Source organism: Silurus aristotelis (genome assembly GCF_946808225.1).
Source record: "Silurus aristotelis genome assembly, chromosome: 4".
NCBI classification, from domain to species: Eukaryota; Metazoa; Chordata; class Actinopteri; order Siluriformes; family Siluridae; genus Silurus; species Silurus aristotelis.
This window is the reverse complement of record NC_139577.1, coordinates 8,033,786-8,058,434: the sequence shown is the minus strand read 5'-3', so window position 1 is coordinate 8,058,434 and position 24,649 is coordinate 8,033,786. Positions and strand designations below refer to the sequence as shown.

Here is a 24,649-nt window from a genome sequence, read left to right as displayed (position 1 = left end):
TTATTCATGTACCGAGCGGTTCTTTGTGTTATTGCTGTTGTTCTCCGCTCCTGCAGGTGGCGGAATTTCATCTTTCCGCCACTTAAACCTCCTCCAGCACGCGCCGAGTGAGATTCTCGTCGCGCCAATTTTGAAGTGTTTTGGTTCCAGATGGAGCTCATGTAATTTCTTTAGTTGTTTTATTTTAAATATAGCATTATTCTACAATGAACACAAAAGGAAAAGGTAGATAACTGATTCCTTACACTCACTCTCTCTGTCTGTTCACTTTTGCGGGATTTACATTTTTATTAGTTGTGTGAGGCGCTGAAGCTGAACCTTAGGCTATTTAAGCTAAGCTAACTGTTAGCATGCTAGCTGCGTTAGTAAACATGAAAATCACATGTTTATCCAAATGCATTTAAAAATTACGTTAAATATTTGCTTGTTTCATTTTTCTACAAGATCAAAGGTCAATACATACATATTTTTTTTCAGTACACTGAGCAATAGGACAAACATCTTGAATAGTTTCATGGTTTAAAAGTTAAACGTTTAATTTATATACATATTTATACACAAAACAGTAGAGTATAATTATGAAATGGCTATAAAAAATATCAGTGTGAAAAAGAAAATACTGTCAAATAATGTCTCTATTAGTTTAGAATACATCTAATAATCTAATAATTTATTTTAATAATTACTTATTTGTTGTTTGTCAGTGATAAATAATTAATTATATATTTATTGCAATAATATAAAATTCTTAATACTAATTTATTTTATTCGTATTGTATTACTATTATAAAATAAGAATTCAAAATGTATACTTGAAAATAAAAATAAATAAAGTGAAACTTCTGACGTGATCATATGATTTGAGTCGTGTGTATGATGTTTGAACAGTGTGTTATTTATCAGTTCTTTTAGCACTGCATTCTTTTTTTTCTTCTTTGCAGGTTTTGGGGACACGACTTTACCTCTCCAATCCAACAGGTAACTTCATTATCGTGCTCCAGCACCTTCACCTTGACTTTTCAGAGACTTAAACAGCAGAGACAAGGAGCAGGGAAGCCTTTAACTAGATTTACAGATTAAAATTTTTATTAAAGCGGTTTGGATTAGTAAACTCTTTTTCTCCTTTTAATGGATCAGAAAGTTCAGAGTTTTGACGATGAGTCATTCAAGATTTTAATTAGTCACAAACATAGTTATATGCAGAGTGCAATGTAAATGTAAACCTGATCGGTCGCTCAGAAATTGTGCATTAGACTATAAATGGATTAAAGGGACTATAAATGTAAAATGTTTGAAAATAAGCAAATAATAAGAGAAGATATGAGAAAATATATAATGTATAATGATGATTAACTGGCATTAAAAAATAGTGCAAATATATTTAGATGAGCAAATGCAAGTACAAAATGTAATGAGGTATAACAAACCAAAATGCGTAAGAGATTTATGGGATAGTTTAGATGGGCATGTTCGCATTGTGTATGATTTGTTTGTGGGAAGGAGCTCCTCTTAAACCTCTCAGATTTGGCCATCAGTCATCAGTTTGTGGTGCTCTTCCTCGGCATGAAACCATAATGTTGCTCACAGATGGTCACCTCTTCTCTTAGCATGGCTTTCACTACTCTTTCCCATATCTTCATGGTGTGACTGATCAACTTAATTCCCCTGTAGTTACTGCAGGTCTGTACATCTTTCTTATGCTTAAAGATCAGTACCAGCACACGCCTTCTCCATTCCTCAGGCATCCTCTTACCTTTCAGAATCTTGTTAAACAATCTGGGTAAAAACTCCACTGCCATCTCTCCTAAACATCTCCATGCTTCTACTGGTATGTCATCTGGTCCAACTGACTTTCCATTCTTCATCCTCTTAATCGCTGCTCTCACTTCCTTTTTATTTTAATTGCTTACTCAGTTCCTGCTTCACCATCTCCACACCATCCAACCGTCTCTCTCTCTCAATTTCCTCGTTCATCAGCTGCTCAAAATACTCCCTCCATCTTCTCAACACACTCTCCTCACTAGTCAACACATTTCCCTCTCCATCCTTTATTGCTCTAACTTGCAGCACATCCTTCCCAGCTCGGTCCCTCTGCCTGGCCAATTGTTATAAATTCTTTTCTCTCTCCTTAGTGTCCAACTTCTCATACAGTTCCTCATATGCCTTTTCCTTGGCTTTCGCCACATCCCTCTTTACCTGCTGCCGCATCTCCTTGTACTCCTGCCTACTTTCTTTGCTGATCCCAATTCTGTTTCACCAACCTCTTTCCCCTTATGCTCTTCTGCACTTCCTCATTCCACCACCACGTCTCTTTGCTTCCTTTCTCTTTCCAAACTCTTCCCTGAATCTCATACTACAGTCTTCCTCGTTCAGTTTCCACCATCTTATTCTTCTTTCAGTCCTCATAATCCTCCTCTTCTTCTTCACCTCCAAAACCATCCTACAGACCACCATCCGATGCTGTCTAGCTACACTGTCCCCTGCCAACACCTTACAGTCTCCAATCTCCTTCAGGTTGCATCTCCTACATAAAACATAGTCCACCTGTGTGCACCTTCCGTCACTCTTATACGTCACCCTATTATCCTCCTTCATAAAATAAGTATTCACCAATGCCATTTCCATCTTTTTTTTAGCAAAATCTACCACAATCTGCCCTTCCACATTCCTCTCTTTAAGGCTGTACCTACCCATCACCCACTTATCACCTCTGTTCCCTTCACCTACATGCCCATTAAAGTCTGCCCCAATTACCAATCGTTCACTCCTAGGTACACCATCTACCACTTCATCTAATTCACTCCAGAATTTTTCTTTTTCCACAGCTCACAGATCTCACAGCTGACTTGTGGAGCATAGGCACTGATGACATTTATCATCACCCCTTTAACTTCCAGCTTCACGTTCATCACTCTATCAGAAACTCTCTTCACCTCCACTACACTCTTACTGTACTCTTCCTTCAGAATCACCCCTACACCATTTCTCTTTTCATCCACACCATGATAGAACAGTTTAAACCCACCTCCAATGTTCCACCGGTACCCTGTTGGCTAACAATACCTGTGGGGGCCGTTGGTAACCCGGGCCTCGACCGATCCGGTATGAATTTCTGATTCGTGATCCACATATTTGATTTGGCATGTTTTACGCTGGATGCCCTTTCTAACGCAACCCTCCCTATTTATCCGGGCTTGGGACCGGCACTAAGAGTGCACTCGCTTGTGCAACCCTAATGGCTGGGTTGCACAAGCTACCAAAATATAAGCAATAATAGACAATTGTAGAGTAAAGTTTCTATATTATTGATCTTATATTAAAGATATTTACTGTTTATCTGTTTCTGTCTTTTCCGTAGCATTGATGGAGACGCAATTAAGGTGTACGTCCGTGTGCGTCCTTTGACCCAGGGCACCGGGCTGACGACAGACGGAGATCGGAATTTGTGTTTGGCGGTGACCTCAGATCACACTGTGCGTCTGAACTCCAAGCCCGAGCCACGAAACTTCACCTACGATCATGTGGCGGACATGGACACGTCTCAGGTGACAGGAGAGAAAATTTTAAAGCGAATCATTGAACTGGGTCATAATGATGAGTTCAGTCAGTATAAATAATTTATGTGGAAAGTCTGTGAGAAAGTCAATCATTATCGGAATGTTGGTTTAAAACATTTTAATGAATGATCAGTTTAATTTAATGTCAATTTGTAGTTTTATTGAATATAATTTAAATTAATAAAAGTTATGATGCTGAATGAGCCTGAAACAAGCTGTTGGATTTGCTTAAAGCAGTATGGGAAAGATCTTTATTTATATATATTTGTAGGTAACCTTTTTTTTTTTACTTATGCTGTGTGTGTGTTTATCTGTCCTACAGGAATCTGTGTTCTCGTGTGTGGCTAAAAATATTGTGGAGTCATGCATGAATGGATATAATGGAACCATATTCGCATAGTATGTCTTTCAGACTACAAACACACACACACACACACACACACACACACACACACACACACACACACACACAGTGTATATATATATATATATATATATATATATATATATATATATATATATATATATATAAATAAGTGTGTATATATATATATATATATAAATAAGTGTGTATATATGTATGTATGTGTATGTGTGTATATATATATATATATATATATATATATACACATACACAGTGCCTTGCAAAAGTATTGACCCCCCCCCCCTTTGGCGTTTTTCCTATTTTGTTGTCTTACAACCTGGAATTAAAATGGATTTTTTTTGCGGTTTGTATCATTTGATTTACACAACATGCCTACCACTTTGAAGATGCTAAATATTTTTTATTGTGAAACAAACAAGAAATAAGACAAAAAAAACAGAAAACTTGAGCGTGCATAACTATTCACCTCCCCAAAGTCAATACTTTGTACAGCCACCTTTTGCAGCAATTACAGCTGCAAGTCTCTTGGGGTATGTATCTATAAGATTGGCACATCTAGCCACTGGGATTATTGCCCATTCTTCAAGGCAAAACTGCTCCAGCTCCTTCAAGTTGGATGGGTTCCGCTGGTGTACAGCAATCTTTGTCATACCACAGATTCTCAATTGGATTGAGGTCTGGGCTTTGACTAGGCCATTCGAGTGTTGCTTTAGCAGTATGCTTAGGGTCATTGTCCTGCTGGAAGGTGAACCTCCGTCCCAGTCTCAAATCTCTGGAAGACTGAAACAGGTTTCCCTCAAGAATTTCCCTGTATTTAGTGCCATCCATCATTCCTTCAATTCTGACCAGTTTCCCAGTCCCTGCTGATGAAAAACATCCCCACAGCATGATGCTTCACTGTGGGGATGGTGTTCTCGGGGTGATGAGAGGTGTTGGGTTTGTGCCAGACATAGCATTTTCCTTGATGGGCAAAAAGCTAAATTTCAGTCCAGACCAGAGTACCCTCTTCCATATGTTTGGGGAGTCTGGAGAACACCAAACGTGTTTGCTTATTTTTTCTTTAAGCAATGGCTTTTTTCTGACCACTCTTCCGTAAAGCACAGCTCTGTGGAGTGTACGGCTTAAAGTGGTCCTATGGACAGATACTCCAATCTCCGCTGTGGAGCTTTGCAGCTCCTTCAGGGTTATCTTTGGTCTCTTTGTTGCCTCTCTGATTAATGCCCTCCTTGCCTGGTCCATGAGTTTTGGTGGGCGGCCCTCTCTTGCCAGGTTTGTTGTGGTGCCATATTCTTTCAATTTTTTAATAATGGCTTTAATGGTGCTCCGTGGGATGTTCAAAGTTTTGGATATTTTTTATAACCCAACCCTGATGTGTACTTCTCCACAACTTTGTCCCTGACCTGTTTGGCGAGCTCCTTGGTCTTCATGGTGCCGCTTGCTTGGTGGTGCCCCTTGCTTAGTGGTGTTGCAGACTCTGGGGCCTTTCAGAACAGGGGTGGGGGTGTGTGTGTGTGTGTGTGTATATATGTATGTATATATATGTATATATATAGTGTATATTAAGCCTCTAAATAAGATCTGGTGCAACCAATTACCTTCAAAAGTCACGCAATTACTTAAATAAAGTCCACCTGTGTGCAATCTAAGTGTCACATGATGTCAATATATATATTGAGATCATGTGACACTTAGATAAGATTCTTGTCACTTAGATTCTCAATATATATATATATATATATATATATATATATATATATATATATATATATATATATATATATATATATATATATATTGAGATCATGTGACACTTAGATTGCACACAGGTGGACTTTATTTAAGTAATTGCGTGACTTTTGAAGGTAATTGGTTGCATCAGATCTTATTTAGAGGCTTAATAGCAAAGGGGGTGAATACATATGCATGCACCACTTTTCCGTTATTTATTTTTTAGAATGGTTTGAAACAAGTTATTTTTTTTTCATTTCACTTCACCAATTTGGACTATTTTGTGTATGTCTATTACATGAAATCCAAATAAAAATAAATTTTAATTGTAAGGCAACAAAATAGGAAAAATGCCAAGGGGGGTCAATACTTTTGCAAGGCTATGTGTATGTATGTATGTATGTATGTACGTGTGTGTGTGTGTGTGTATATATATATATATATATATATATATATATATATATATATATATATGTATATATATATATATATATATGTATGTATATATATGTATATATATATATATATATATATAGTGAGGAAAATAAGTATTTGAACACCCTGCTATTCTCCCACAAATTTTCATCGTAGGTGCATGTTCACTATGAGAGACATAATCTGAAAAAAAAAATCCAGAAATCACAATATATGATTTTTAAACTATTTATTTGTATGATACAGATACGTATTTGAACACTTGTCTATCAGCTAGAATTCTGACCCTCAAAGACCTTTTAGTCTGCCTTTAAAATGTCCACCTCCACTACATTTATTATCCCAAATTAGATGCACCTGTTTGAGGTTGTTAGCTGCATAAAGACACCTGTCCACCCCATACAATCAGTAAGAATCCAACTACTAACATGGCCAAGACCAAAGAGCTGTCCAAAGACACTAGAGACAAAATTGTACACCTCCACAAAGCTGGAAAGGGCAACGGGGAACTTGCCAATCAGCTTGGTGAAAAAAGGTCCACTGTTGGAGCAATCATTAGAAAATGGAAGAAGCTAAACATGACTGTCAATCTCCCTCGGACTGGGGCTCCATGCAAGATCTCACCTCGTGGGGTCTCAATGATCCTAAGGAAGGTGAGAAATCAGCCCAGAACTACACGGGAGGAGCTGGTCAATGACCTGAAAAGAGCTGGGACCACCGTTTCCAAGGTTACAGTTGGTAATACACTAATAAGACGTCATGGTTTGAAATCGTTCATGGCACGGAAGGTTCCCCTGCTTAAACCAGCACATGTCCAGGCACGTCTTAAGTTTGCCAATGACCATTTGGATGATCCAGAGGAGTCATGGGAGAAAGTCATGTGGTCAGATGAGACCAAAATAGAACTTTTGGGTCATAATTCCACTAAACGTGTTTGGAGGAAGAAGAATGATGGGTACCATCCTAAGAACACCATCCCTACTGTGAAGCATTGGGGTGGTAGCATCATGCTTTGGGGGTGTTTTTCTGCACATGGGACAGGGCGACTGCACTGTATTAAGGAGAGGATGACCGGGGCCATGTATTGCGAGATTTTGGGGAACAACCTTCTTCCCTCAGTTAGAGCATTGAAGATGGGTCGAGGCTGGGTCTTCCAACATGACAATGACCCGAAGCACACAGCCAGGATAACCAAGGAGTGGCCCTGTAAGAAGTATATCAAGGTTCTGGCGTGGCCTAGCCAGTCTCCAGACCTAAACCCAATAGAGAATCTTTGGAGGGAGCTCAAACTCTGTGTTTCTCAGCGACGGGCCAGAAACCTGACTGATCTAGAGAAGATCTGTGTGGAGGAGTGGGCCAAAATCCCTCCTGCAGTGTGTGCAAACCTGGTGAAAAACTACAGGAAACGTTTGACCTCTGTAATTGCAAACAAAGGCTACTGTACCAAATATTAACATTGACTTTCTCAGGTGTTCAAATACTTATTTGCAGCTGTATCATACAAATAAATAGTTTAAAAATCAAACATTGTGATTTCTGGATTTTTTTTTTAGATTATGTCACTCACAGTGGACATGCACCTACGATGACAATTTCAGACCCCTCCATGATTTCTAAGTGGGAGAACTTGCAAAATAGCAGGGTGTTTAAATACTTATTTTCCTCACTGTATATATATTAGCACTATAAGCAATTTTATAGCATCAACACTCTTGCACTCGATTAGTATACTTTACCGTGTGGTTGAAAAAAATTAATTAGGATGTTTTACAGCAAGTAAAACTGACTGTCAATATTCAGTATTTTGACCCCCAGTCACATGATCATGCCCGGTCCAACGCTTCTTGCCTCTCCTGATGGAATAATTTATCAAAATAGCAGGGTGTTCAAATACTTATTTTCCTCACTGTGTATGTATATGTGTGTGTGTGTGTGTGTGTGTGTGTGTGTGTATATATATATTCATATTCAAAGACCAGGCATAACATTATGAGCACCTGCCTAATACTAATATTGTGTTGGTCCCCCTTTTTGCTGCCAAAACAACTTCTTTAACTTCTTCAGCAATTTGTGCTACAGAAACTCGTCTGTTGGATCGGACCACACGGACCAGCCTTCACCTCCTGCGTGCATCAATTTAGCTTGTCCACCCATGACCCTGTCGTAGGTTCAACACTGTTCCTTCCTTGGACCACTTTTGATAGATACTGACCACTGCAGACCAGAAAACGCCCATTAAAGCTGCAGTTTTGAAGATGCTCTGACCCAGTCGTCTAGCCATCACAATTTGTCAAACTCGCTCAAATCCTATTTTTTTAAGGACAAAATGTTAAATTGCTGCCTAATACAGGTAGCCCCGACTTACGAAATAGGGACCGGAAAAGTGTTCGTATGTCGATTATTAGTAAGTCGAGAAGAGTGAGACTTGCGGGTCTCGAGCCCACCATGCATGCTTGCCAGGCGTTCTTCTTCTTCTCCTTCTGTTTGCGGCGTTGTCAAATTTGAATAGCACGCGCAAATTTTGTAAGTTTTCCTGAATAAATGTAGATTTTCTGAATTTATTAATTTTTTTACATTTTCGTGCTTTTTTTTGGGTGGCCGTGTTCGTATCTTCGAAAATTCGCAAGTCAGGTGTTTGTAGGTCTGGGGTTGACCGTATATCCCACCCACTAACAGGTGCCATGAAGAAGAGATAATCAGTGTTATTCATTTCACCGCTTATAATGTTATAATGTCATAATGTTATGCCTAATTAATGTATGTGGTCTATTGACTTTTTTCTGCCTGTTAACTTTTTTCTTCTTATGTGATGATGCAGTGGACAGACGGGTTCAGGGAAGACCTTCACCATGCTGGGTGAGTTACACACAGCCGCACACTAAGGATCTGTCTTCATGTCAGTGTACAGTGCTGATGAATTCTGTGTGTGTGTGTGTGTGTGTGTGGCTGCATTTGCATTTTAGGACCGAACGAGCTGACAGATTTCTCTGATGAGCTGCGTGGTGTTATTCCTCGTAGCTTTGAGTATTTATTCTTTCTTATCAGCAGAGAGGTGGAAAAGGTAAGCTTTGTCACCAAAAAAACACATCAAACACTCAACCTGCACTGTACCTGCAATGCATTGTGGGATTGTAGCAACTAGATGTTCTGGTTTAACACACTGTCACTTATTTGGGTCATGATTACAACGTGCTGACTCTGTTTCTAGGGTTGTCTATAAGTGGGTGTGTGGGTGTGTGTGTGTGCAGTCTGCAGGAGCAAAGAGCTTCCTGTGTAAATGTTCCTTCATTGAGATCTACAACGAGCAGATCTTTGACCTCCTGGACAGCGCCTCAGCAAGTCTGTTTCTCAGAGAGGACATTAAGAAAGGAGTGTTTGTGGAAGGAGCGGTGGAGAAATATGCAGCTTCAGCCGCAGAGGCTTACCAGGTACACACACAAACACACACACACACACACACACACACCACGACTGATTATGGGCAGTATGTGTGCATCAGATTTAAACATATTCCACAATTTAATCAATAAAATATAATAATTTGTAATTGTTGTCGCACTCGCGCGTGTGTAGGTGTTATCTATGGGATGGCGTAATCGGCGCGTAGCATCCACCTCGATGAATCGCGAGTCCTCTCGCTCTCATGCTGTTTTCACCATGACGCTGGAGTCCAAGGAGACGGGACAAGGAGTGGTGAACATAAGAACATCTCAACTCAATCTGGTAGATCTGGCAGGGTCCGAGAGGCAGAAAGACACACACGCAGAAGGATCGCGTCTGAAGGTTTGTGTAACGGATGCCTTATTTTAAATACAGCACTGTATAAACTCAAAAGTGTTGTGCTTACAGATGTTGTGTACTGGTTGACTTTTGACACCACAGGAGGCGAGCAGCATCAACCGCTCTCTGATGTGCCTGGGTCAGGTGATCATGGCTCTAGTGGACGTGTCTAATGGAAGGAGTAGGCATGTCTGTTACCGGGACTCCAAACTCACCTTCCTGCTCAGGGTACGAGGTCAAGGTCGTAGTGGATACAGTGTGCTTGTGGAGTTGTGACCTGAACATGGCTGTGTGTGTGTGTGGTAGGATTCTCTTGGAGGCAATGCTAAGACGTACATCATTGCTAACGTCCACCCAGGATCCAAATGTTTTGGAGAGTCTCTGTCCACGCTGCAGTTTGCCCAGAGAGCCAAGCTCATCAAAAACAAGGTAAATCAAAACACGATGCTTTAGATGCTCCACCTGTTTGAGGCTCTATGCAGATTTAGCCAATGTCTCTATGGTTAGCTGGTAATATCACTTGACTAAAGTATGGCTGTGACGGGATTTTACACTTTGGCTCTTTCTATCTAATTAAAACCTTCGTTGTCCACCACCTGTGGGTGTTTGTCTATGTACGAACCGATGCAGCTTGAGATGTCTGTTATGAGGGAGTGAGGTTGTAAATACTTCCTTTATAGTCTTTTTGCCTGGGCTGGATTTTATTTCTCCTATCAGGGTGATTATTTGAACAAGTGGCTCTTCATGTTGGTTGGTCTGTCTGCCACCTTTTCTTTTTTCTCGTTCCTTTTCACTTTGAAACCAAAATGCTTCCACACTTCAGATTCAAAATTCGCTTGTATCCACCAATTCTACATCACTCTGTAGAGGCAGCAGAGCTCAAAGGATGATGGGCACATGTCGGTCGAATGGGAGTTTGAGTTCCCACTTCTCTTTGCTCTGCTCCACTGGGCTTAAAAAAATAGACCTATTGTTTCATACTGTCATGTGACCACAATTATATCAAAACAATTTTGCTATCGAGAGACCAGGAAATCTATAATACCGTTACATCCCTAACCAATTTTACCGAGCTAGGTTGGATCGTATCTGCCGATTATACAACCGTGTGATAAACTATGTAAAATAGTAGTGAACTTTACTCTAAAAATAAACCAAAAAAAGTACCGAAAAATGAAAATGTGCTCAAAGAAATAAATATGAATATATGAATTATGTTTACAACTATTGAGATAAAAAAAACATGAATTTCAATTGAAACCTAAAATAACACTCCATATAAATAAAAAATAATATCCAAATTTTATAAATAATAAGAGCAAATTACTATTTAAAAAAAAATTATACAAGGGAAACTAGTCCTGTTAACCCCAAGCAATTCAAGTATAACATGGTCCATATCTAGTTCTAAATTAATATTTAAAATTAATACGCCTCAAATTATAATGAAGAAAGCTGGTGTGCATGGTGTCTAGTAAATCGAGCCGGCTCCTTTTGGCATCAAAAAGCATACCCACATACAGCTTGTGGCGTCAGGGATTCACCTCTAGAGGCCGCTCTCGTACTGTATAACGACAGCGGACCTTCTCAGACACGTGGGATGGATTTTTACCTATAGTTTCAGCAATTAACTGTTGATGCTGATTAATCGACAACACCAAAGAATCGGTCGACCTCTGCTAATGACCATTGCCAGATTTTGATAAATGATGTTTGCTAGATCTCAATTTTCTGGTGTGTGTGTGTGTGTGTGTGTGTGTGTGTGTGTTCCCCCTATAGGCAATGATAAATGAGGACACTCAGGGAAATGTGAAGCAGCTCCAGGCTGAAGTGAAGAAGCTGAAGGAGCAGTTAGCTCTTGCTGTGTCCACTCATCATAACGTCACTGAGTCTGCACCCGGGGGGCCACAGTTACATACTGGTATACACACACACATTAATTTTTTCCCTTAGGAACAAGCATGATATTGTTACAATATCAACAGTATTGTGTGTTTGTGTGTATGTCGTGATGTTTTGCAGTGCCATCTGAAGTCAAAGATCCATATATGATTCGCTTCCTGCAGGCTGTACGACTGTGGAAAATACGAGAAGATGAGAAGAAGGTCTCTCTCTTTCTCTTTCTCTCTCTCTCTCTCTCTCTCTCTCTCTCTCTCTCTCTTTCTCTCTCTCTCTCACACACACACACACATTAAAAATAATGCTATTAAATTAATTAAATAGTTATAAGTAAATATGTTCTCTTGTTTCTTTTTTATATTAAATACTATTTTCTGAATTATTAAATGATAGTGAGTAAAGAACGAATAAAATGTCATGCATAATTTTTTTATATTGTAATACATGTTTTATATAATTAGTCTATACAATTATTAATTGTCATTATTTTAATTTGTAAAACATTTTATTATTTCAGTCAAATTTTACATTTAATGTAATTTTAGCAAACAGAAAGCATGTAGTAAATCATTTACTACATGAAAGTTTTTCAATATATTTTATAGTCATTTTTATATATTTCTCTGACTTTTTATTAATTATTTTAAATTCATAATTAAATTGAATCATTGTATAATTATATAAATTTGTCATAACCTTTTAAAATGATATAAAAAAAAGCACAAATAATAATAGCTATACAATTTTTTTTTAAATGATTATTTTTTTTCCCCTCAAAGAGTTTAATAATTTTTTTCTGCATGTGTTGAAATAAATATTTTGTGATCCTGTTCAGGTTCTGCAGGAGAAAGTTTCTCGTCTGGAAGAGGCCTGGGCCCAGAAGGAAAAATTCATTCAGTCCAATAGGATGATCTTGAAATTTCGAGATGATCGCATCGCCCATCTGAAGAAGGAGCTGGAGACGGGAGAGCGAGTAGAACCGGCACGGCAGGATCAGATTCTCATCGATCAGCTGCTACAGGAGATTCGTGTGCTCAGAGAACAGGTACATACAGAGCTTAGGCTTGGTGTGCACCGTAATCGCATTTCTTTCTCTCTTTCATCTCACACACTCTTCTCTCCCTGCTCTCAGGTGGAACATAATCCTCGAGTAATGTGGTACGCAGCAGAGAACTGCAGCCTAAAGGCGGAAGTGCATGCCCTGAGAGCTCTGGAGTCGGTGAAGGATGCTCAGGAGGATGCGTCCCAATCTGCAGCTGAGCTTGAAAAAGCCTTTCAGGAAGTGTTAAAGCCAGAGGAGAGTGTGGAGGCAATGGGCGGTGAGTAAAGATGCTTAATTTGGGACATGGCCCTTTGCAGTAGTTTTAATTAGTACTACTACTAATAATAATAATACTGTTTTGCTTTTCTTTCATTTATGCCTCTGACAGCTTCCGCAACTGGCTCCACCCCGGTTACCATGGAGACGCTGTCATCTGTTTCCATGGAGAGTTTGAAGGCCCAGTTGTTACAGAAGCAGTCAGAGCTTGCTGCCAAGGTGCAGGCGTTCGATGATTACAAACAAATCAGCAAGTAAGTGAAAAAAGTGACTTGTGTTTGTGGTTCAGTCAGAGTGAAGCTTCAGCATCATGTGACATCGCCACTAGTCACCCCCCTTTATACAATATTACACTCAGAATAAATACTGGTTTTAACTACAGAAAAAATTTAAATAAAGACTAAATACTAAAGTTCAGAAGTTGTTCTGATGATTACTTGCCTCATTTACCTGTCCAGAAAGCAGCTGATCGAGCTGGAGTCTGAGAAACGTTACCTGGAAAAGTCCAACAAGCACCTGGAAAACATTCTAGAAGCCACTAAAGCTCACACCAAGCAGGAAGTGTCGCAGCTGAATAAGATCCATGCTGAAACGATTAAGGTACCATCTACAAGGTTCAAATCCCCATCAGACCTTATTAGGATCTTTAATTATTTCTGATGCTGTGCTGGACTGTGATTAAACACCACAGGTGTTGCTTGACCAAGTGCTTGGACCATAATTATTTCGTATTTCTTCATTTTTAGTTGTTATTCTTCTTTCCTGTTGTTTTTTTTTGCAGATTCTGACCACGCCGACTAAAGCATATAACTTGAGGAACCGTTTGGTGCCACTGTCCAGCCCAGATCATCTAAACGGCTACGGGTGCGACTCAGAGCTGGACGATATTGAAAATGAGCAGCCTCCTCCTGCCATGAGTGAGCTCGCCTGCGAGGCTCTCACTGAAGAACTGAAACAAATGCAGGTAACTCAGAATGGAGCATACCATTACTGGGCACATGGGGGGTACACTGTCAAACACATTGTTCAACAATGTCTTATTGATTGCTGAGATTTTTTCTTTATCCTTGTTAGGAGCAGATGACCCGTCTGAAGAGCCAGTTGGACGAGGAGGAAGCTCAAAACAGGAAGCTGCTTCAGAAAATCAGCAAGCTTGATGAGCAAGTTACTATGGCAACAGAGCAGTCCACTCGCAGAGCGAAGGTGGGATAAGAATACTTTTGTGTTTTTATAAATCCCTTTAATCTTTTGAAGCATTTAGTATTATTTTAAATTAATTTGACAAATTTTTAGTATTAACTAATGGGCATGAGCTTAATGTGATTATGAAATCTGAATTTATTTAGTTGTAATAACTACATTTTGTTCATTTACAATGTAATGGCTTAACACACTATTATATAAAATTATTTTAAATAATAAAGAATTTAATTAAACTGCAATTAACTACGGACTGCTATATGGTTATAAGCTGTTGTGTTTTTTATTTTATTTATTTATGAAATAGTTTTGACAATCATTTGAAATAGTTATCGTTATAATGTATATTATATTTGTTGGGTGTGTGTGTAGGACTTTAATGCAGAGAGGAGTTCTCTAATAGAGGAGCAGAAAAACCTGCAGGAGAGTCTGAGTGATGTGAAACAGAAGCTCACTGAAGAGAGAGCAGCAGCAGAGGGTACACACACACACACACACACACACACACACACACACACACACACACAGACAAAAAACCAGGAATAGAACCCTGCCATATAAAGTTCTGAATCCCAAACTACCCCAGACATTAAACCTAAACATTTATATGTGAACATGCTACACATCCCGCTATTAAGTGTTTTTCAAATACTCGCTGTAAGTGTGTCAGGCATCACTTTTGATCTTTTCTCATCAGTGTTGCGGAGTGAAGTGCGTGACCTGCGTGTGGTGCTGCAGTCTTCAGATAAACAGCTGGAGGATGTTCGGAGGGAACAGGAGAGAGAAAACACACAGCTGTCTAACAGCTTGATCAACACACAACTGCAGCTGGACAAAGTTAGGTATGTGTGCGTGCGCACACACACAGAGACACACACAGACGCCCCAGCAATTGGTTCTGTTTTCTGTGTACATGTCTACTGAGGAGCTGTACTTAAAAGATAATTCATTAATGAATTGTGTCAGGTTGGAGTGGGAGGAGCTACAGGAGCAGCAGTGTGTGTTACAGGACGCGTTCGACACACTGCAGGCTGAGTTTAAGTTTGAAGTGGATCAGTATCACCAACAGCTGGAGGAGAAAACAGGAGAAAACACCAAACAGCAAACACACATTACAGTGAGTCTCTCTTTTATTCTTTGTGATGTACATAATAAATAGACACTTAAACTTGAAATTTGAAATTAATAATGCATTGAAATGACAAGATATTTCTGTTGTGTGTGTGTGTGTGTGTGTGTGTGTGTGTGTGTGTGTGTAGGAATTGATGAACACTCTCCAAAGTGAGCGAGAGCTGACCAGTGGTCTGAGGTCACAGCTGAAAGCAGACAGGGAGAACATCTCCAAGTAAGAACTTCCACTATTGACTTATAGTAATTATATAACTGACTAATCCTGAACCTTTCAGTCAGATGAGTTGTGAAAGATGTTTAATAGATAGTGGGTGAATGGGTTAAAGGAAAGAGGGATGATAAGGTGGTAGAGCAGGATAGAATGTGTGTGTGTGTGTGTGTGTGTGTGTGTGTGTAAGACAATGAAAATGGAATTGAGAGAAAGAGTATAAGGCAGATGGACAGAAGGAAGGAGAGATGCTGATAGAATGTGGAGGTGCTAGCTTAGTGGTTAAGGTCTGGCCTTTGGATCTGAAGGCTGTGAGTTCAAATCTCAGCCACACCTGGGGCCCTGAGAAAGGACCTTAATACCATAGCTGCTCAGTTGTATGAACGAGATAAATGTAAGATGATGAAAAATCTAAGTCACTAAATAAAAGCGTCTACAAAATGCCATAAATGTAAATGTGTAAGTGAGATCCTCATGCTGTTCCACACAGAGAGCTGCTGCAGGCTGTGGAGGAGAACTCACTGCTCAAAAAACACATCCTGGAGCTCACTGCTCAAAACCAACAGCAGGTGTGTGTGTGTGTGTGTGTGTGTGTGTGTGTGTGTGTGTGTTGTGTGTGTGTGTTCTCTTCACTGCTATAGCCTTTATATTTATTCAATGTACATATGTTTACACACACACATTATTTTTATATATATATATATATATATATATATATATATATATATATATATATATATATATATATATATATATATATATACACACACACACACACACAGTAATCCCCCGTTTATCCCCGTGGTTACGTTCCAAAACCACCCACATAAGAACACGATAAACGGATGCCACCCCAAAAATGCATTTTTTTATTTTCTTTTTTTTTTATTGTTTTAGCTGTAAATCATTCTCCCACACACTTTAAACACACACAGAAAACATTTGCAAGAACACATCAATAATTTTTTTTTTTAAACTCTATAAAAACTATTTAAGTTGTTTGGTCTATCGTGCTATCCGCAAGAGACCGGGAAAATCAGCCAAACAAATTAGTGGCAAATGCAATTCCGCGATAAACCGGGGGTGCGAGATTCAAATCGAGGAAAAAAGGGGGATTTCTGTATATTACATGCCAAACTGGATTTTGTTGCTGTGTACCTGTACTATGCAATAATAATAAAGTTCTATCTATCTATCAATCTGTCTGTCTGTCTGTCTGTGTACATGGGTGTGTGTAAGACGCGTTACTAAAGAAAATATTGAAATATTTAATTTTTTCAATTATGTGTTTCTTTCTTTCTCTCTCTCTCTCTCTCTCTCTCTCTCTCTCTCTCTCTCTCTCTCTCTCTCTCTCTCTCTCTCTCTCTTTTCCTCAGGTTGAGAACATTAAGTCTTTGGAGCAGTGTGTGAACAGTGCAAATGCATCAATCTCCTGCCTGGAGCAGAAAACAGAGCAAGATAAAGTGAGTCTAGCTGAGAGTGCATGCTTTTGGGTGGAAACTGGCTAAGATCAAAATGTTATTATGTGACTTGTGTAATAATTAATTTTTTTATCATTTTCATTTATTTATAGATTTTTTCAATATTATGTGATAGAAATAGGTTTTAGAGACTAACTCGTGTGTGTGTGTGTGCGTGCGTGCGTGCGTGCGCTCAGGCAGTGGTGTTGGACCTGATGAAGCAGACACATGATCTGCGCTCTGAGCTCGGACAGAAGGATCAGAGTCTCTCCCTGATGAGCGCCGACCTCAGTGACATCACAGTGAGTGTTTATTTTTTGCATACTAGTTTTTCTAGTCTCAGTCACAAAGTATATAAACAACTATTTTTTTTATCGTTCTTATTAATAATAATAGTTAATGCTCTGAGTGTTCAACTTTGATCTCTGTAATGTTTGCAGGTAAAATATTGCACTGCCTGCACAGAGAAAGAGGACATGACCAAAGTGGTCACTTGCATGCAAGCAGAAATCCAAGAACTCAGAGAGGCTTCAGAGCGACGCCTGTCCTCCGACCGTGTTGAGGTGGGTGTGGGTGTGTCTGTGTCTGTGTGTTACAACCCTTCCACCTTTGACCTGTTTATTAATCTCATAATAATTAACAAACAAGCACACCTGAGTTAACCTAGAGACCTATGGCAGAACACAATCATTTAACATATGAATAAATCTTTATTATTTTCTGTTAACATGGCAGTTGAAGTGAAACAGTAAAGGAACGAGGATCATGTGTGTGTTTTACAGTTGGAGCTGCTGCAGGAGGATATTGCATATGTCACTGAGGAAATGGAGAAGGTCAGTATTGCATTGGAGGAGAAAACGGCAGAGCTGCAGAGAGCTGAGGGGCTTAATGCTGAGAAGGACATGACCATCAGCAGGCTGCAGGAACAGGTAGTTTCCAAAGGCTAGAACTGAATAGAACCCTGAGCTAGAGACCAGCATGGGACTGATTTTTCAGTCCCGCTCCCGCAAAAATATACAGTGGGGCAAATAAGTATTTGATACACTGCCGATTTTTCAAGTTTTCCTATGGGGAGATCTGTACTAGTCATCGTAGGTACACCTTAACTGTGAAAGAGAATAAAAACAAATCCTGAAAATCACATTGTATGATTTTTCAATAATTAATTTCTATTTTAGTTCATAAAATAAGTATTGGATTACCTACCAACTAGCAATAATAATAGTGTGAGGACAGGTGTATTTTATTCAGTTAACTAGTTCAAACAGGTGCAATTAATACAAGTAATGAGTGGAAGATAAGAGGGCTTCTTAAAGACAAACTCACAGGTCTGTAAGAGACAGAATTCTTGCTGGTTGGTTGGTGAAAATCACAGATCTCTCCGTTCTTTGTAACTGGGAAAACATGAAAAATCAGCAGTCTATCAAATACTTATTTCCCCCAACGTATATTATTTCCTCCCACTTCCGCCTGCAAAATGTATGTTTTGTCCTGCTCCCGCCCGCAACAGCCTGCAGGTAAAATGTATAAGTAGTTTTATTTTCAATGCACTGACTGCTTCTTCCTACTTTTCTGCATGTGTTTTTTTTGGTTCATTTGCTTCCCTTTTCAATATGAAAATGACTTCAGAACACAGATCATCAACTGAAACGATATCTTCTAAAAACAGGCCAAGGTTTTGTTGTGTTCCATGTTCCTTTCTTTAATAATTGATTAATATCTGTAGCACTCAGCAATTCTCTCTGTCCTGCGATTCAGACATTGTGCCTCGGTGTGCTCTAATATTCTATGGTGCATAAACCACACGAGAGTTCACTTCCAACCTGGTGCCTGTAAATCATTTTATTTAATTTTAGTTGCCATTGTTGCTTTTGTGCAGTAGATACATAAGTTTTTGTTTTTACATATTTTAAAGACCATTTGCAACTTGCACACATGAGTATTTTACCGTCTGCACCTGCATTCACCAATTAAATCTTGTCCTGTGCCGCATTTGTTCTCCCTTGGGAGAGCGGGTCTCTACCATGAGCAGAACTGATTTCTCTTAACCTATCAATGTTCTCCACAAGCTTCCTGTTTCACTGCGCTGAGGTTTTCAACTAAAACTGAGCCGTAATAGGTATCACAAGCATAATGTGTGGTTTATGGGGAATGTTTCCTATAATTGTGTGTATATGTTTGTATAGATAAAGCAGCAGGAGGAGCAGCTCAGTGTGAGGACTGTAAACAGTGGTCATGCTTTTGCTACACCTAAAATGAACCCACAGGTATGGTTATCATTATTCAATTTAATTAGTAAATGAGGTGCAGGTTAAACATGGATGGATGGATGGATATAGAAGTTTATAGTTGTATAGCTTTAAAGCTTTGACTCCAGATATGTAGAACAGTTGCATGTGTAATGCATCTGAATTTGTGCCTGCGTGTTGTGTGTGTGTGTGTGTGTGTGTGTGTGTGTGTGTGTGTGTGTGTGTGTGTGTGTGTGTGTGTGTGTAGACACCTCACACCCCACGCAGTTTCAACACAGAGTTGTCTCAGCTGTTGGAGAATCAGGAGAAGGAGCTGGAGAGCCGGCGATCATCCATGATGACAATGGAGGTGCTGTTGGCCGAACTCAATGCCGAGCGCACAGCCAAAAACGATGAGATCCAGAGACTAAAGGTACATGCGCACTGTCGAGAAAAATATTCTAATCCAACCTATTTAGCCTGTTTTTTAATCAAACTAACTTGGAGAGTAATTAAATAAACATATTCAGCTTATAATTAGTGTAGAATCTATTAGATATAATAAATGTAACATGAATACTGTATTTTTCGGACTATAAGCCGCTACTTTCCTACGTTTTGAACCCCGCGGCTTAAACAACGAAGCGGCTAATTTATGAATTATGAATTGAAGCCAAAAAACTGAGCGACATAACATTAGTCCAATGAAATTTCCGAACTGAAACGAAAAAACTTTTTTTTTTAAACGCACGACGATGCCAAAAGATAAACTCCCGAGAGAAATAGTTGTGAAAGGAAGGAGGAAGACAGTGAACAATGACTTACTTGGTCGGCTACTGTTTAGATACAAGCCGTTGTAGCGCGTTGGGTCTGGGTGAAGGGAGAGCTCGCTAACTCCAGTTGCAACAGAAATCATATAAGCACAGACAGGTTTCCAAAACTCATGCTTTTTTATTCAAAGAAACTTAGAAATGAGCATCAGAAAATAATAAGGACATAATCCTCGTCTTGAACACACGCAGTAATAGCGGAAAAATGCAGTGGCGTGCTATTCCCAAAATACCGCTATGCTCCTAAAGAAGGCGCAACATATTTCACCCGTTACACCGTGTGTAACGTGTCTTTCGTTAAAGCCTCTGTAAAGTTCATAAGTGTAGACACCTGCGGCTTATCGACAGGTGCGGCTTATTTATGTAAAAAATAAAAATATTTGTAAAATTCAGTGGGTGCGGCTTATATATGGGTGCGCTTTATAGTCCGCAAATTACGGTAGCTTGATTAAAGCTATTTAGCCAATATTACAATCACACATATTTAGTCTATTTACTTCAAGTAAAATGAAACTGATACTAATACATAGAGTAAAATAGGGCTTGACTGAGGCTATGAGTGTGCGGTTGAAATAAAGCAACCACGCAGGAGGTTAATTTAGGCATGTTTATTGGGTTAAAAGCCCGTAGGCCTTGGGAGTCGGAGAAGATATGGGAAAATAATCAGGATCAGAATCAGGTGAAGGCATGGGAGAAAAATAATGATTGGGAGAAAGAACAGGGGAGGTAGAAGAATAATCAGTAGGAGACCAGCAGAAAGGATAAGGGGAGGATGGAAGAGTTGGTACAGGTGTGTAAGTGCGTAGATCGCTATAGTCTTCGTTGCCAGTCTGCGTCTCCTAATGACAAATAGCAGGAAGATTAAGTAAGGCCTGTAAAAGTACGCTGCACAAAGGCAGCGACGAGGCAGAAAGGGATTGTCTGGAACGGTTGGGGAAGATAGATGCTGAATAAATTGTGCAAATTTAGATGCGAGGGAGAGGAGTCGAAACTGACTTGATACTGTTTTCGAAGAATGCTCCTAACAGCTGTCCCGGAACGTCTGCGAGATGAAGCTATATACAGAATAAAGAGAAGTTAGTGGAGGTCAACATTAAAAGGAGTAGACAAGACATAACTCACCAATAACTGCAATAAAGAAGTTTTTGCCTGAAAAGCCGTTTTTAAGGTCTACTCTATATTATTATTATTATTATTAAATGTGTAACATTGGGAATCAATTGCAACAAAGAATCCACCCAGTGATATGTCCACTCAGAGACGGGTCCTGATTTTTGACCGCGCGCACACACACACACACACACACACACACACACACATTGACAATTATGCAAAATGTGAAAAGGTAAACTAGAGGTTATTATCAGAATAATCTGTCCCAAATTACTGTAAAATTATGAATATAAAATAAGATTGGAAAGTGTAGCCTGCGCAGTGAAGTGTGTGTGCGCATGCGTGTGTGTTTATTCCAGGCTCAGCTCAATGAAAAGGAGAATATGCGTTTGGAGATCCAGACCCTACTGGAGCAGTTCTATAACACACAGAACCAACAACCTGAGAACAGTAAAAGCACAATGTGAGACACTCTCAATAACGATTTGAATGTGATAAATAGTAAACATTTGTTTGTGATGCAATGTAATGTGATTAACGTGTGTGTGTGTGTGTGTGTGTGTGTGTGTGTGTGTGTGTGTGCGCGCATAGAAATCTGAAGGATGTGATCCACCAGTCTGTACTGCAAGAGCTTCGTGAGGAGAGGAGTGCAAAGGTGATAACAACATCCTCAAACATCAGGGATATCAGTGTGTGAAAAATCATCTGACATCTTTGTTTTTTTTTTTTGTCTTTCAGAATACCCTGATGATGCAGCTGGCCGAAACTCAGAAGAGGTAAAAAGAAAAATCTTTCTCTCACACACACACACACACACACACACAAAAACGCATGGCTGATTAATCTGAGGTCTGTGTTTTTGTCAGTCTACAGCACCAGGAGGTCACTCTGGCCCAGTCTCAGACATGCGTTCAGGAACTGACCTCTGAACTCAGAAACCGCTGTCTGGAGCTGCGAGATCTTAGTGAGAAAGACAACCAGCTCCTGCAGGTGAACTCTGATCACCTTCACTCACTTATTTCCCCATGTAGCCATTTGCAGGTTACATGACATGTGCTTGCTCACCATAACCATGGAAATGACCTCTGGCCTTTAGCCCTGCAAGCTCCACCTGCTACTGTTCTTGTAGTGTACAGAACTAACCTTGTACCTCAAGAGGAAATGCAGGGTTTCTGAATAAGTCACGTGAAATTTTACAATTATGAGAATGCAGCCTAATCACGTGGTTCTGTGATGCGTGTGTTTAAATGTGTCCCGCTTTTTTTGCCACGAAAGGAAGTGGAGGTGTTGAGGAAGCAGGTGGATCACCTGGCCGAGGAGAACGGCAAACTGCTGGGCCACCAGAACCACAGGCAGAAGATTGAATACATGGTCAAGCTGAAGAAGGAGATCACCAAACTCCAGGAGGTCAGCGTTCACCCATACATCATTTTTATTCGCCAATCCATTATTGTTTTTAGCCATGTTATTCTGGAGAGAGATGTATAGATAAATGCATTTATCATTATTATATTTAACTTAAGGTTTTGATACGGTTTGGTCTTTTTTTTAGCCCAGTTGTCGAGTCTAAATCAGTTTCTCACTTATCCCAGTTAACTACATTAAAGATGAGGGAATTGCTTTTGATTTGATTCTCACTAGAAAGTGAGTCGACTCTGAATCAAATTCAGATGACATTTTTCTTGAGTGAGTTCTCAGAGAAGTGCACTGAGACGGAGAACATGGTGCCAGGGTAACATTTGTATGTAATAGATTAATGTGTATTGTGTATGTAATATGTGATCTGCTTAACAATCTTACGGGGTGTGTGTGTGTGTGTTTGTGAATCAGGAGAACGAGAAACTCCGGCAGAAGAGCACGTCCTGAACATTCTTACAATGTATACATCAACAATATAAATGCATATCATGCTGGACATCTCAGGAGCTTTCAGACATGGTGCCTAGGAATAGACCAGGACAGAATCACACACCTCTTGAGTGGATAATTTGGCATTAACCCATGAAATGTGCTGTTGCAGGAACATGCCGAATCCGGCCTTCACTCTTCATTAGGTTCATGTTCACTGTAATTAGTAATTATTAATATAAAGTGTACATAATGTTTATTTTTCCACACATGCAGGAGATAATTTTTTTGACTCGTAGAGAAACATAAATGATCTGTGAAGCAGCTTACTTGTCGCTATCTGGTCTGCTGGACTCAACAATAAAACATCTTATTTTCATGTGATTTCATAAGATTTTTCAAAGTGAAATATGAAATAATTGTATCTTTTATATTTCCTGCATATTCCTGTAATTTTTATCTATTTCTTAATTTTTTTTTCTTTTTTTATAAAACATGTTCTCATTTTTCATCTCACTTTCCTTTTTGTCCTAAATGTCCTGTATCGGTGTGGTATGTTTAATCTGGTTTGTTTGTGTGAACACTTGTAGAAATTATATGTAGTTCGTATGTTTATATTTTTTTCATGATTTCATGATATAAATAAATAAAACGTTGTTTAATGTTGTAGTTTGTCACCTTAGTTTTGAAAATTGGAAATTAGATTAAAACCTTTTGATTATTTACAAGTTGGAGCAGTAAACTTTCAATAAACCTTTCTGTTTTATGTAGCACTAGGGTTCTGGAGGAACGTTGTCTCATTTCACTGTGTACTGCGTCAACTAAATATGGTAGAAATTATGATTAATGCTTCTTGACTTGAAAACCAGTAAATAAATGCCTCATTAAATGTATACTTTTAAGCTTTCATGTCTGATTAGATTTATTGATTGAGTTTAGATTATTTATTATAGGTTGTCTTATGTTTTTTAGATGGATGTTTCTGTATATTCTTTAGTTGCCCACTGATTTTGGACATAATCATTCAATGACAAAAAAAAAACCCCAGCATGGTAAATATTTGACCAAATGCATGTAGTCATTTAAAAGTAAATTTGTTTATGGGTCATTATTAAGTAAATTATGAGACAAGAAATAAAGGAAATATATATTTAAAAAGAAATTCATACTATAATAATACTTTTAAAATAAATGTTCATGTTTATAAGGAATGGTATATATCTAAAATATGTTCGGTTAAAACAAATCAGATAAAACTATTACCTGTTTTAAGAAAATTTCATCTATATCATTACTTAAATGTTAATATAATGTATGATTAAAATAAATATATATTTTTTAGAATTTATATTTAACTTTTTAAAGTAATAAAGGAGCACTGCCTTAGAGAGGATTTGTTTTTAAACATTTATGTATTTGCCCGGCTCCAAAGTATTTAAAAACAAAAAATTAATGAAAATAATGTATTTAATGTATTAAAATGTTTGTGATTATATTTACTCACGTAGCGCTGCGAAACGTCAACGCGT

The 24,649-nt window shown here is 38.8% G+C and overlaps 1 protein-coding gene across 1 annotated transcript; it reads left to right on the top strand.

The window, feature by feature from the left end:
- The first annotated feature begins 92 nt into the window (after nucleotides 1-92).
- Nucleotides 93-23,786, top strand: kif15 (kinesin family member 15). The gene is made up of 35 exons (XM_083539866.1): nucleotides 93-225; nucleotides 942-978; nucleotides 3,359-3,545; nucleotides 3,880-3,956; nucleotides 8,924-8,961; nucleotides 9,069-9,166; nucleotides 9,354-9,533; nucleotides 9,679-9,888; nucleotides 9,988-10,113; nucleotides 10,192-10,314; nucleotides 11,665-11,806; nucleotides 11,908-11,990; nucleotides 12,620-12,829; nucleotides 12,917-13,103; nucleotides 13,215-13,356; nucleotides 13,561-13,702; nucleotides 13,884-14,066; nucleotides 14,177-14,305; nucleotides 14,675-14,780; nucleotides 15,000-15,144; nucleotides 15,269-15,419; nucleotides 15,562-15,647; nucleotides 16,132-16,210; nucleotides 17,018-17,104; nucleotides 17,299-17,403; nucleotides 17,542-17,664; nucleotides 17,884-18,030; nucleotides 19,288-19,368; nucleotides 19,598-19,762; nucleotides 21,632-21,735; nucleotides 21,864-21,927; nucleotides 22,011-22,048; nucleotides 22,139-22,262; nucleotides 22,548-22,679; nucleotides 23,103-23,786. Exons 1-35 carry the CDS (start codon nucleotides 207-209, stop codon nucleotides 23,136-23,138), a joined length of 4,086 nt encoding a protein of 1,361 aa, XP_083395992.1. The 5' UTR covers nucleotides 93-206; the 3' UTR covers nucleotides 23,139-23,786.
- Nucleotides 23,787-24,649: the final 863 nt, after the last annotated feature.